At 58.8% G+C, this 12696-nt stretch overlaps 1 protein-coding gene across 1 annotated transcript; it reads left to right on the plus strand.

Moving 5' to 3' along the window:
- The first annotated feature begins 1958 nt into the window (after positions 1-1958).
- On the plus strand, positions 1959-10998 carry LOC148820686 (zinc finger SWIM domain-containing protein 4-like). The gene is made up of 13 exons (XM_088933038.1): positions 1959-2192; positions 3776-3959; positions 5145-5522; positions 5611-5771; positions 6218-6353; positions 6458-6610; positions 6701-6967; positions 7082-7219; positions 7401-7631; positions 7718-7853; positions 9152-9288; positions 9645-9896; positions 10184-10998. Exons 1-13 carry the CDS (start codon positions 2022-2024, stop codon positions 10996-10998), a joined length of 3159 nt encoding a protein of 1052 aa, XP_088789164.1. The 5' UTR covers positions 1959-2021.
- Positions 10999-12696: the final 1698 nt, after the last annotated feature.

Genomic DNA, 12696 nt, shown 5'->3' on the forward strand with positions numbered 1-12696 from the left:
GCCAACTGGTGACAAAGCTCAGGGGATTAGGTCTGTGCAACTCTGTCTGCAACTGGCTGCTGGACTTTCTAATCGAGAGACCACAGGTGGTGCGGATAGGCAATAAAACATCAACACCTGAGCACTGGCACCCCACAAGGCTGCTGTCTGAGTCCACGGTTGTACTCCCTGTTCAATTCAATTCAATTCAGTTTCAATTCAAGGTGCTTTATTAGCATGACTGATGGGTACAATCAGTGTTGCCAAAGCAAATAAAAATTCACATGAAACAAAACAGAAAATAAAAGTAAAATAAAATCTACAGACATTTACAACAAAGACATATCATAATATATTTACATATACTGTAACATATGGAGCATTATTGGGAGACAGGCTCACTGTTCCTCAGGCTGTGACAGGAGATCACATACTGGGCTGCCCTCTCCCTGTTCACTCACGACTGCACAGCAAGACCCAGCAGCAACCACATCATTAAGTTTGCGGATGACACCACTATAACAGGCCTGATAGCGATGATGACGAGTCCACTTACAGGGATGAAGTTGGACAGCTGCTTAGGTGGTGTCATAGCAATAACCTGGACTTGAACGTAAAGAAAACGAAAGAGCTAATAGTGGACTTTCGGTGACACAAGCCACACACTCACAGCCCAACCAGTACTGATGGAACGGAAGTGGAAACAGTCACCAGCTTTAGGTTTTTGGGAATTCACATTTCTAAAGATCTAACCTGGACTGTGCACACGGACTCCATCTTGAAGAAGGCTCAGCAGCGCCTGTATTTCCTGAGGTGCCTCAAGCGATGGGGGATGCCAGTAGCTGTGCTGGTGAACTTCTACCGCTGCACCATTGAGAGCGTCCTCACCAACGGGATCACTGTGTGGTACGGCAACACCTCTTTGTATATTGTATATATCTGTATATTGTCTTGACGCACTGTCTGCACTTTGTATTTTTACACTTGTTTTTAACAATCGAGAGACTTTCTGTAAGTCCGAATTCCATTGTACCAGTACAGGTACCGGTTACATATGGCAATAAAGTTCAAGTTCAAGCAGAGGGGCAGTAGAGAGTGGCGCCGCCCTGTGGCCCGATGGAAGAGACAGCACCGGCATTAAGAGGGCAGTGGGGCAGTAGAGAGTAGCGCTGCCCTGGAGCCCAGGGGCAGAGACGGTACCAGCCCCTCTCGGGATGCAGGAAGTCAGGACCGGGCTGTCTGTTCCAGGCTCCCACCGCCCTGAGTGTGAAGTAGCGTCTCCCTGCAGCGTCCTTGTGTGCGCTCGTCCTCCACAAACAGGGCTGAGGACCAAAGAGACTCGGTTTCTGCTACCCGCGCAGCTCCGAGGCCACAGGAGCCGGTTTTCTCTTATCGCGCACTGCTCATGAGCATATTTCCAGCCCCCTGACTCCCCGGGGAACAAACTGTTCCTCTTGCAGCGAGTGAGACATTGTCTGCACGAAAGGTCTGGGCTGCGGCCACTGAGCTCAGCAGCGCCAGGACGCCGGTCCGGCCGGAGGAGTCGAGCGGGTTTGCCGCGCGAGGCGGGGAAATGTTCCGCGGTTTCGCCGAAACGTGTTTCTGTTCCATTGTGTCGCCGCGCGAGGGGGCGTGTTCCGCTGACTCACGTTCCAACAGGTTTTTTTTTTGTGAATGAAGATAAAGAACCGCGTGGCCATATGTGGACTTCCAGGCCAGGTGGACGGACAGGCGTTCGAACCACTCAGGAGGCAGGAAGCCCAGTTGCGGCCAATGGGGCGCCAGCGGTGGGCGGGTCCACGGGGCCGCGATTGGAAAGCGTCGGAGCCGCGGCACGGTATTTGTTTTGAGATTTAAAGGGATCGTGACGCTGAAAGACCGAGGACGAGCACACACACACACAAAAAAAGTAAAGTTGATGCAAAACTTAGTTTTTTACGGGCTACCCGCGAGGAAGAGACGCTCGACAGCTCCGATCATCTCTGCTCACCTGCCTATGGACTGAGGCTGCAGAGCAAAGTCGTCCAGCGGGTCCCAAGAGAATGGACCAGCCGCCAGCGAAGCGGAGACGCCTCGGTGCCGGTGCCGGTGCCGGGGTGTCATCGTCAGCACTGTGCGGAGAAGTCCAGTCCAGAGCCGGACGCAGGCGGCGGGTGCAGTCGCTGATGGACCTCAGCGCGCAGAGAGTGGCGGAGAGCTGGACGTATGAACAGGTGAAGTTCTTAAAGCTTGGAGTTACTGCATTGAGATCTTCCTTACTGTCCACCGCTTCCAGCCTGAGTGTACTGTAGTGTCCAGTCAGTGTGTCTGTATGAACCCCTCTCTCTCAGTGCAGTGTTAATGTACTGTAGTGTCCAGTCAGTGTGTCTGTATGAACCCCTCTCTCTCAGTGCAGTGTTAATGTACTGTAGTGTCCAGTCAGTCAGTGTGTCTGTATGAACCCCTCTCTCTCAGTGCAGTGTTAATGTACTGGAGTGTCCAGTTAGTGTGTCTGTATGAACCCCTCTCTCTCAGTGCAGTGTTAATGTACTGGAGTGTCCAGTTAGTGTGTCTGTATGAACCCCTCTCTCTCAGTGCAGTGTTAATGTACTGGAGTGTCCAGTCAGTGTGTCTGTATTAACCCCTCTGTCTCAGTGCAGTGTTAATGTACTGGAGTGTCCAGTCAGTGTGTCTGTATTAACCCCTCTGTCTCAGTGCAGTGTTAATGTACTGTAGTGTCCAGTCAGTCAGTGTGTCTGTATGAACCCCTCTCTCTCAGTGCAGTGTTAATGTACTGTAGTGTCCAGTCAGTCAGTGTGTCTGTATGAACCCCTCTCTCTCAGTGCAGTGTTAATGTACTGTAGTGTCCAGTCAGTGTGTCTGTATGAACCCCTCTCTCTCAGTGCAGTGTTAATGTACTGTAGTGTCCAGTCAGTGTGTCTGTATTAACCCCTCTCTCTCAGTGCAGTGTTAATGTACTGTAGTGTCCAGTCAGTGTGTCTGTATTAACACCTCTCTCTCAGTGCAGTGTTAATGTACTGTAGTGTCCAGTCAGTGTGTCTGTATTAACCCCTCTCTCTCAGTGCAGTGTTAATGTACTGTAGTGTCCAGTCAGTGTGTCTGTATGAACCCCTCTCTCTCAGTGCAGTGTTAATGTACTGTAGTGTCCAGTCAGTGTGTCTGTATGAACCCCTCTCTCTCAGTGCAGTGTTAATGTACGGTAGTGTCCAGTCAGTCAGTGTGTCTGTATGAACCCCTCTCTCTCAGTGCAGTGTTAATGTACTGTAGTGTCCAGTCAGTGTGTCTGTATGAACCCCTCTCTCAGTGCAGTGTTAATGTACTGGAGTGTCCAGTCAGTCAGTGTGTCTGTATGAACCCCTCTCTCTCAGTGCAGTGTTAATGTACTGTAGTGTCCAGTCAGTGTGTCTGTAAGAACCCCTCTCTCTCAGTGCAGTGTTAATGTACTGTAGTGTCCAGTCAGTCAGTGTGTCTGTAAGAACCCCTCTCTCTCAGTGCAGTGTTAATGTACTGTAGTGTCCAGTCAGTGTGTCTGTCTTAACCCTTCTCTCTCAGTGCACTGTTAATGTACTGTAGTGTCCAGTCAGTGTATCTGTATGAACCCCTCTCTCTCAGTGCAGTGTTAATGTATTGTAGTGTCCAGTCAGTGTGTCTGTATGAACCCCTCTCTCTCAGTGCAGTGTTAATGTACTGTAGTGTCCAGTCAGTGTGTCTGTATTAACCCCTCTCTCTCAGTGCAGTGTTAATGTACTGTAGTGTCCAGTCAGTCAGTGTGTCTGTATGAACCCCTCTCTCTCAGGTGAAGGAGCAGTTGTTCCGGGTCCCGGATGTGATCCGGAATCGGATTGTGTTCTGGTCTTTCCCGCGCAGCGAGAGGGAGATTCTGCTCTACTCCTCTCTGGGCGATGAGGCGGGGGGCTCTTTCCAGAGAGGGGTGCAGCTCCTGGAGACCCCCGGAGCCATGCAGGACATCCTGCAAGTCGGTGAGTCCCATTTGGATACATTTCACCAGCGTTGATCCGCTATTCCCTTGTAGCTATTTTCCGCACTGCCTTTTGGAATGTATTGGGAACAGACCCATGTCTCAGTGGAGGGGACGGTAGGTAGTGCTCCCACTGTTGCAGCTCTGTGCCTCTCCTGGCTTGTCCTGCAGTCTGGACCGTCCCTCTGACCTGCGCTGTGTCCTGGCCAGGTGTGCCAACACTGCTCTTAGGCGCAGAGCCTGACGTGTATGCTCGTGCCTCAGTGAGGGATTGGGGCAGGGATTTAACAGGTGGGCTCCAGTGCTACCAGTAGGTGTCCTACATACGCCAAGACTGCTCACATGACGTGGTGCCAGGGGCGACGAAACTCTCCCAGTCTCTCCCTCCTGATCTCTCTTGCTGGGGCTGCTCTGTCGCTCAGTGTCTCCCCTCTTTGGTTGTAACTGTGCCCCAAGGCTCCAAATTCCTCTCTGGTTTCTGTTAGAGAAGAATGTAGAATCACAGCATTTTTGGGTCAGCATCACAGTGTGGTACAGGAGCTGTAGAGCAGGGTGGGTGTGTGGGTCAGTGTCACAGTGTTGTAAAGGAGCTGTAGAGCAGGGTGGGTGTGTGGGTCAGTGTCACAGTGTGGTACAGGAGCTGTAGAGCAGGGTGGGTGTGTGTGGGTCAGTGTCACAGTGTGGTACAGGAGCTGTAGAGCAGGGTGGGTGTGTGTGGGTCAGTGTCACAGTGTGGTACAGGAGCAGGGTGGGTGTGTGGGTCAGTGCGGTACAGGAGCAGGTGGGGTGTGTGGGTCAGTGCGGTACAGGAGTAGGTGGGGTGTGTGGGTCAGTGCGGTACAGGAGCAGTAGGGTGTGTGGGTCAGTGCGGTACAGGAGCAGGTGGGGTGTGTGGGTCAGTGCGGTACAGGAGCAGGTGGGGTGTGTGGGTCAGTGCGGTACAGGAGCAGGGTGGGTCAGTGTCTCAGTGTGGTACAGGAACAGTAGGGTGTGTCTCTGTGGATCAATGTTACAGCACGAAGTGGAGCCTCTGTGCTCTGACTGCAGGCAGGTGAGCTCCCAGGTGTGACAGGAGCGAGAGAGCGACGGCGACAGTCGTGTCCCAGCTTGTCTTCGCCGAAACTCTGAGATCAGGTGGCAGGTGGCAGAACTGGACAGGCTCAGTCTCGTTCCCTCTCCCTCCCAGGATTCCTGCTCAGCGCCAGCGTGAGGGAGTGCCCTGCGTGTCTGTCCTCAGACCCGAATCTCCGCCCCCCCGCGTGTGCGTGCGTGGGCGCGCGGCTCCTCCGCGTGTCGCTGGCATTCTCCCGGCGCAGAGTCACCGCCGTGTCCTGCTCCTGTGGGGGGGATGCGTACTGTGCCCACGCGGTCGCTCTCCTGCTGTTCCGGCTGCGAGGGGGCGGGAGGGGGGTCTGCGGGCGGCCCCCCATCTCTGACACGCTGGCTCGCCTGAGCCGAGCCCAGCTTCAGAAACTGGCCCAGCACCTCATCGCCCAGAATCCCCCCTCGCTGGTGCCCGCGGCCCAGGAGCTGGCTGAGCAGCTGCAGGAAGAGGGGCGCCCTGGTGAGTCCGTGTCCGCGTGCGTCCTCGTCTCTCTGTGGTGCTGTGGGCATTGTGGTGACGTGTGTTTGACCCTGTGGTGTGGCCCCAGGAGCGCCGGACCCCACAGCTGGACCAGGCCCACAGGGAGACGGCTGCTGGGCTCTGCAGGAGGACCAGCTGAGACAGAGGCTCAGAAGAGTCGTCAAGGCCTCGGTCAGCAGCAGAGGACTGCAATCCAGCTGCGCACACATCTCCGCGCTGATTCGCACGGTACGGACCTGACAGGGAGGGGCAGGGAGTCTGTCTGTGTCTCATCTCTCCTGGTCTGCGCAGGTGCAGGAGGGGCAGGGAGTCTGTCTGTGTCTCATCTCTCCTGGTCTGCGCAGGTGCAGGAGGGGCAGGGAGTCTGTCTGTGTCTCATCTCTCCTGGTCTGCGCAGGTGCAGGAGGGGCAGGGAGTCTCTCTGTGTCTCATCTCTCCTGGTCTGCGCAGGTGCAGGAGGGGCAGGGAGTCTGTGTGTCTGTGTCTCATCTCTCCTGGTCTGCGCAGGTGCAGGAGGGGCAGGGAGTCTCTCTGTGTCTCATCTCTCCTGGTCTGCGCAGGTGCAGGAGGGGCAGGGAGTCTGTGTGTCTGTGTCTCATCTCTCCTGGTCTGCGCAGGTGCAGGAGGGGCAGGGAGTCTGTGTGTCTGTGTCTCATCTCTCCTGGTCTGCGCAGGTGCAGGAGATGCTCAGGTGCCGGGACAGTAACGGACCGCGGGTGCTGGCTGTGCTGACAGGAGAGCTGGTTCTGGGGTCCTGGGGCAGCGCGGGGGCGCTGAGCCCCTTCGTGACAGAACTGTGGGAGCAGCTGGGTGAGTGAGAGAGCCGGAGCGGAGAGAATAACAGTGCCTGTCCGGCCGTCTGCTGGGCTGCGTCCAGCAGTGTCTTACCAGTCTCGGCCTCTGTTTCCGCCCAGCCTCTCTGTGGGTCAGCGTGGTGCTCAGTCCCTGGACCGGGCCGGACCAGTGTGCTCACTGGCTGGGCCTGCTGCAGAGCTGGAACCAAGATCAGGCCACCCCGCTGGAGGAGGGGAACCATATAGCTGACGCACGGGGCTCCCAGGTCACAGGTACGCACCCCGACGGCCTTCCTCCCGGCGTGTGTGCTGCTGCTGCCTGTGCCTGTCGGCTTACCCCCCACCTCCCTCCCTCCCTCTCAGCCCGGCGCTCAGTGCTATGGCCAGCACTACAGTGTGGGGGGCTCCAGTGGACGGCCCCTGAGCTCCAGAGAGTCCTGCGGGGTGACCAGGGGGTTCAGGGGGCACCAGCGTGGGCGGGAGAGCCCCTGCCCCTGGTGTGTGCGCGCATCAGCGCCCTGCGATGTCATGGATACGGGGAGGAGGCTCTGCGGCTGGGGCTGGCCGTCGTCAGCGCGCTGAGACTGGAGAGGCGCAGGGTGACCGAAGGGCTCCGACCGGCCAGAGAAGGTGGGACAGCGAGATGGTTTGCATTCTATTTGGGAGCCATAGGCTTTGTTATCTGTGGCTCGGTGAGGGAGTTAGATGTGCACTGTAAGAGGTCTCTGGCTCCTCCTCCCACAGGATCTCCACAGGAACTTGTGACCCAGGCAGCCAATCCTGAAGGGTGGGTGGGACATCCACTGGATCCCATTGGCTGCTTGTTTGACACCTTCCTGGAGGCGTGTCACGCGAACGAGGACGGCCACGCCCCTTGTCCTGGTAGGAGACAGCCCTGGCCTGTGTGCGTGGTGATGTCAGTAAAGATGTTGTAATTGAACTGAACACACAGTCATGTAGACAGTTTGCAAGCTACATACCTTCTCTCCACCTCGTCCCCTTCCTCACCTCTTCCCTTTGCTTCCCCTCCCCTCCTCTCTCCCACATTCCTGCTGTTTCTCAGGCACTGTGCCCGCGGCAGGCGGGTTGCTCGACTCAGGCGAGTGCAGCGTGTGCGTGGCAGTGGAGGTGGCACTGTGGGGGCTCGGCCAGCAGAGGGCGCTGCCCGTGGGGCGGGGGTCCCAGGACCGGGCTGTGAGATGTGAGGAGAGGCTGATCTCCCGGCTCGTCCAGATTCCTCTCACTGACCCAGTCATCGCCACCCTGCGGAGAGAGAGTGCCGCCCTGCTGGAGGGTAAGAGGGAGGACACACATCATCATCATCACTTCCAGTATCCAGTCAGCCAGTCTGTCAGTATTAATCCTTCTCTCTATCTTCAGGGGGGGTGCTCAGTGCATTAGGGGAGGTGGTACCCCAGGATACAGTGCCCATGCACTCTCTAGCACGATACCTGCTGGGTGCCCTGGTGCCCCATGACCCCGAGCTGGCTTTCCGGGTGGCACTAAGGGCCATGAGGTACAACCTGGACTGGAAATGCACAAAACCGATGTTGATGCCCATCTCTGTGCTTGGCAGGATGCCTGTGCTGGAGTCTGGGTGTTGATGCCCGTGTGTGTCTGTGTGTTGGGCGGGACGCCTGTGCTGGAGTCTGGGTGTTGATGCCCGTGTGTGTCTGTGTGTTGGGCGGGACGCCTGTGCTGGAGTCTGGGTGTTGTTGCCCGTGTGTGTCTGTGTGTTGGGCGGGACGCCTGTGCTGGAGTCTGGGTGTTGATGCCCGTGTGTGTCTGTGTGTTGGGCGGGACGCCTGTGCTGGAGTCTGGGTGTTGATGCCCGTGTGTGTCTGTGTGTTGGGCGGGACGCCTGTGCTGGAGTCTGGGTGTTGATGCCCGTGTGTGTCTGTGTGTTGGGCGGGACGCCTGTGCTGGAGTCTGGGTGTTGATGCCCGTGTGTGTCTGTGTGTTGGGCGGGACGCCTGTGCTGGAGTCTGGGTGTTGTTGCCCGTGTGTGTCTGTGTGTTGGGCGGGACGCCTGTGCTGGAGTCTGGGTGTTGATGCCCGTGTGTGTCTGTGTGTTGGGCGGGACGCCTGTGCTGGAGTCTGGGTGTTGATGCCCGTGTGTGTCTGTGTGTTGGGCGGGACGCCTGTGCTGGAGTCTGTGTGTTGGGCGGGACGCCTGTGCTGGAGTCTGGGTGTTGATGCCTGTGTGTGTCTGTGTGTTGGGCGGGACGCCTGTGCTGGAGTCTGGGTGTTGATGCCCGTCTGTGTCTGTGTGTTGGGCGGGACGCCTGTGCTGGAGTCTGGGTGTTGATGCCCGTGTGTGTCTGTGTGTTGGGCGGGACGCCTGTGCTGGAGTCTGGGTGTTGGGCGGGACGCCTGTGCTGGAGTCTGGGTGTTGATGCCCGTGTGTGTCTGTGTGTTGGGCGGGACGCCTGTGCTGGAGTCTGGGTGTTGTTGCCCGTGTGTGTCTGTGTGTTGGGCGGGACGCCTGTGCTGGAGTCTGGGTGTTGTTGCCCGTGTGTGTCTGTGGGTTGGGCGGGACGCCTGTGCTGGAGTCTGGGTGTTGATGCCCGTGTGTGTCTGTGTGTTGGGCGGGACGCCTGTGCTGGAGTCTGGGGGTTGATGCCCGTGTGTGTCTGTGTGTTGGGCGGGACGCCTGTGCTGGAGTCTGGGGGTTGATGCCCGTGTGTGTCTGTGTGTTGGGCGGGACGCCTGTGCTGGAGTCTGGGTGTTGATGCCCGTGTGTGTCTGTGTGTTGGGCGGGACGCCTGTGCTGGAGTCTGGGGGTTGATGCCCGTCTGTGTCTGTGCTTGGCAGGATGCCCATGCTGGAGTCCCCGCTAGCCTCTGGTGACCCCTTGTTGTCCCCCAGTCATGTGCCCGGCTGGTTTGTGCTGGGTCACCTGGAGACACGGCAGTGTGAGCTTGCTGCCTCGCTGCTGACCACAGCTAAAGGTCAGTACTGTACTGTCCTACAACCTGACCACTGTCTCTCTCTCTCGGGGCTGTATGGAATAACTGTGCTGACTCTCCTGTCTATACTGACTCTCCGATTGACTGAACGGCACTCTGGGCTATGACTCCCTATCACTGACATGTATGCCTTGACCACTGCACTCTGACCTGATGTTGCTGACCTCTGCACTCTCACCCAGAGACACTGACTGGCTCCCCTTGACCTCTGCACTCTGACCCCTGCACTCTCACCCAGAGACACTGACTGGCTCCCCTTGACCTCTGCGCTCTGACCCTGGCATGGTACTGGCACTCCCAGCTGAGCAGGCGCCTCACTCTGATATCCGTCTCCCCAGGCGATGAGGCGCGACTGCGGGTCGTCCTGGACTCCATCCTCCAGCACGTCCACTCCGCACTGCTGCTCCACAAACTGGCTCGTGACGCCGCCACAGTCGGCGCCCCCCCTGAGGCCCCGGCTCACGGGCAGCGCCCTCTGCTGTCTGTGGCCTTGGAGCTGGGGGTCGAGGCAGCGCGAAGAACTCGGGGCTCCAGGAGCCAGAGACGCAAAGAGATGGTGACCTGGCTGGCAGAGTGCGCTGTCCAGAACGGTCAGTCATTCCCCTGCAGGCTCTCTCTCTTTCTCTCTCTCTCCCCCTCTCTCTCTCTCTCTATCGGGGCTGTCTGAAATAACTGTGCTGACTCTCCAGTCTCTCTAGGGGCTGTCTGGAATAACTAATAACACCCCTGTCTCTCTCTCTCTCTCGGGGCTGTCTGGAATAACTGTGCTAACTCTCCTCTCTCTCTCTCTCTCTCTCTCTCTCTCTCTCTCTCTCTCTCTCTCTCTCTCGGAGCTGTCTGGAATAACTGTGCTAACTCTCCACTCTCTCTCTCTCAGGGCTGCCTGCTCTCCTCCTCCTGATGCAGGACTGGGAGTCTCTCCTCACGCCTCAGGAGGCCGTGACCCTGCTGGTGCCTGGTGCCCTCTCCACAGGGCCGGGGCTCAGCCCGGGTGAGCTCAGCCAGCTGGCGGGCTGCGCAAGAACTGTGGCGCTGGAGTGCCTGGCGTGGGACCCCCTGACCTGCACGCTGCCCTCCCTCACGCTGTGCCAGAGCGACCCCACTGCCCTGGACGCCGCCTACCGCATCGTGGTGGGAGCGGCGCGCGGCAGCCAGAGCAGTGCCAGTCTGTTCTCCGCCGCCCGCTTCCTGGAGCGGCAGGGCATGCCCCGCCGGGCCTGCACGCTGGCCACCATGGCGCTGGCCCGCCTCCGCATCGGCGCCGACGCGGACGGGCACCCCGCCGTCCCCGACGTGCTGTGGGCCGTGGGCCTGGCGCGCTCGCTGGGCCCGGCGGAGCTGGCGGGCGCGGCGGGCGCGGCGGTGGGCACGGTGCGCTGTGCGCCGGTGCTGTCCGAGCTCCTGCGGCTGTGCGGCCCGCCGGTGGACCACTGGGGCACGGGCCTCGCCTCTTGCCTCCGGCTCCTGGCGCAGGCGGCACAGCGGGCGTACGCGGGGGCAGTCCGCGCCCGCCTGGCCGCCGGGGGCACGCGCCGCTATGGCGAAGTCCTGCGCCTGCTCTCCCTCGCCCGCCCTGTCTTCCTCGCCACGCCCGGCGGGCACCGGCACTTCGCCAGCTTCCTGCAGGAGCTGCGAGACAGCAATCCGGGCAAGAAGAAACTGCTACTGCTGCTGAGGGAGAGGTTCGGCTAGAGAGAGGAGAGGGGAGAGGAGCAAGGGAGAGGGAGAGAGAGAGAGGAGAGGGGAGAGGAGCAAGGGAGAGGGGGGGAGAGAGAGAGAGGAGAGGGGAGAGGAGCAAGGGAGAGGGGGAGAGAGAGAGGGGAGAGGGGAGAGGAGCAAGGGAGAGGGGGAGAGAGAGAGGAGAGGGGAGAGGAGCAAGGGAGAGGGGGAGAGAGAGAGGGGAGAGGGGAGAGGAGCAAGGGAGAGGGGGAGAGAGAGAGGGGAGAGGGGAGAGGAGCAAGGGAGAGGGGGAGAGAGAGAGAGGAGAGGGGAGAGGAGCAAGGGAGAGGGGGAGAGAGAGAGAGGAGAGGGGAGAGGAGCAAGGGAGAGGGAGAGAGAGAGAGGAGAGGGGAGAGGAGCAAGGGAGAGGGGGAGAGAGAGAGGGGAGAGGCGAGAGGAGCAAGGGAGAGGGGGAGAGAGAGAGAGGAGAGGGGAGAGGAGCAAGGGAGAGGGGGAGAGAGAGAGGAGAGGGGAGAGGTGCAAGGGGGAGAGGGGAGAGGGAGAGAGAGAGGAGAGAGAAGAGAGGGGGGAGAGAGAGGAGAGGGGAGAGGAGCAAGGGAGAGGGGGAGAGGGGGAGAGGGGAGAGGAGCAAGGGGGAGAGACAGAGGGAAGAGAGGAGGGATAGAGTGGTTCAGGGGGAGAGGGAGAGGGAGAGAGGAGAGGAGAGAAGAGAGGGGGGAGAGAGGGGAGAGGAGAGGAGAAAGGAGCAAGGGGGAGAGGGGAGAGAGAAGAGAGGGGGGAGAGAGAGAGGAGAGGGAAAAGGAGCAGGGGAGAGACAGAGGGAAGAGAGGAGGGATAGAGTGGTTCAGGGGGAGAGAGGGAGAGGGGAGAGAGAGAGGAGAGAGAAGAGAGAGGGAGAGAGAGTAGAGGAGAAAGGAGCAGGGGAGAGACAGAGGGAAGAGAGAGGAGGGATAGAGTGGTTCAGGGGGAGAGAGAGGAGGGCGAGGTCAGACGGCTGAACAGAAGCTGAGCTGTGAAGCAGAGTTTTTATTGTTTTGTGAGTTGCGGTTCTTGTTGTTGTTGAGTTTTGTGTTGGTGGTGATGAAGAACGTAGAGAAGAGCTGTACATGACGAGGACAGCTGAGGGAGTTCACTGAGGAGGAGGAGGAGGGGGTGACAGGTAGCATCTCAGTTGTCCAGAAACAGTGCAGCCCAGTAATCTCTGCTTTTGTTGTATTTTATCTTTGTTCATGTATTTATTTGATCACATGGATGATTTCTTTAGGACTTTTATTTATTTTCTAAACCGGCCGGGTCTCCTGTCTTCCCGCACGAAGGACTTGCAGCACATGAAGGACCCCTGATCTTGAAATAAAGCGGTGAAGAGCAGCTCGCCCTGTGGTGGTTTCTTGCGGGGGGCGGGGGTCCCCGCTGCCGCCCCCTGGCGGTGAAGGTCGAGCACAGGCTGATACCGGGCGCAGGCGGCCTGGCGAAGCGGGTCAGAAATCCGGCAGCAGAGACGCCGGCACTCAGGCAGGGAAGCGCTGAGACTCTCAAGAGCAGCAGAGAGGTGCAGGACTGGTCTTGAACAGCCAGCTCCCCGAGAGACGGGGGAGACCAGGGAGACGGGCGGGGAGCGGGACCACGCATCTCCCGCCGGGGGGTTCGTCCTGGCGCGCGCTGGCGAGGGTGGGGCGCTGCGAGAGTGGGGGTACAGCCGGAGAGCAGTCC

Source organism: Atractosteus spatula, chromosome 14 (assembly GCF_055471065.1).
Source record: "Atractosteus spatula isolate fAtrSpa1 chromosome 14, fAtrSpa1.hap1, whole genome shotgun sequence".
Lineage (NCBI taxonomy): Eukaryota > Metazoa > Chordata > Actinopteri > Semionotiformes > Lepisosteidae > Atractosteus > Atractosteus spatula.

Excerpts from the sequence above, each read along its gene's own strand:
- LOC148820686 (XM_088933038.1), top strand. The coding sequence starts at position 2,022 with ATGGACCAGCCGCCAGCGAAGCGGAGACGCCTCGGTGCCGGTGCCGGT. Across the intron at positions 5,772-6,217 it reads TCTCCGCGCTGATTCGCACG|GTGCAGGAGATGCTCAGGTG; the intron begins GTACGGACCTGA and ends TGGTCTGCGCAG. Across the intron at positions 7,632-7,717 it reads GAGTGCCGCCCTGCTGGAGG|GGGGGGTGCTCAGTGCATTA; the intron begins GTAAGAGGGAGG and ends CTCTATCTTCAG.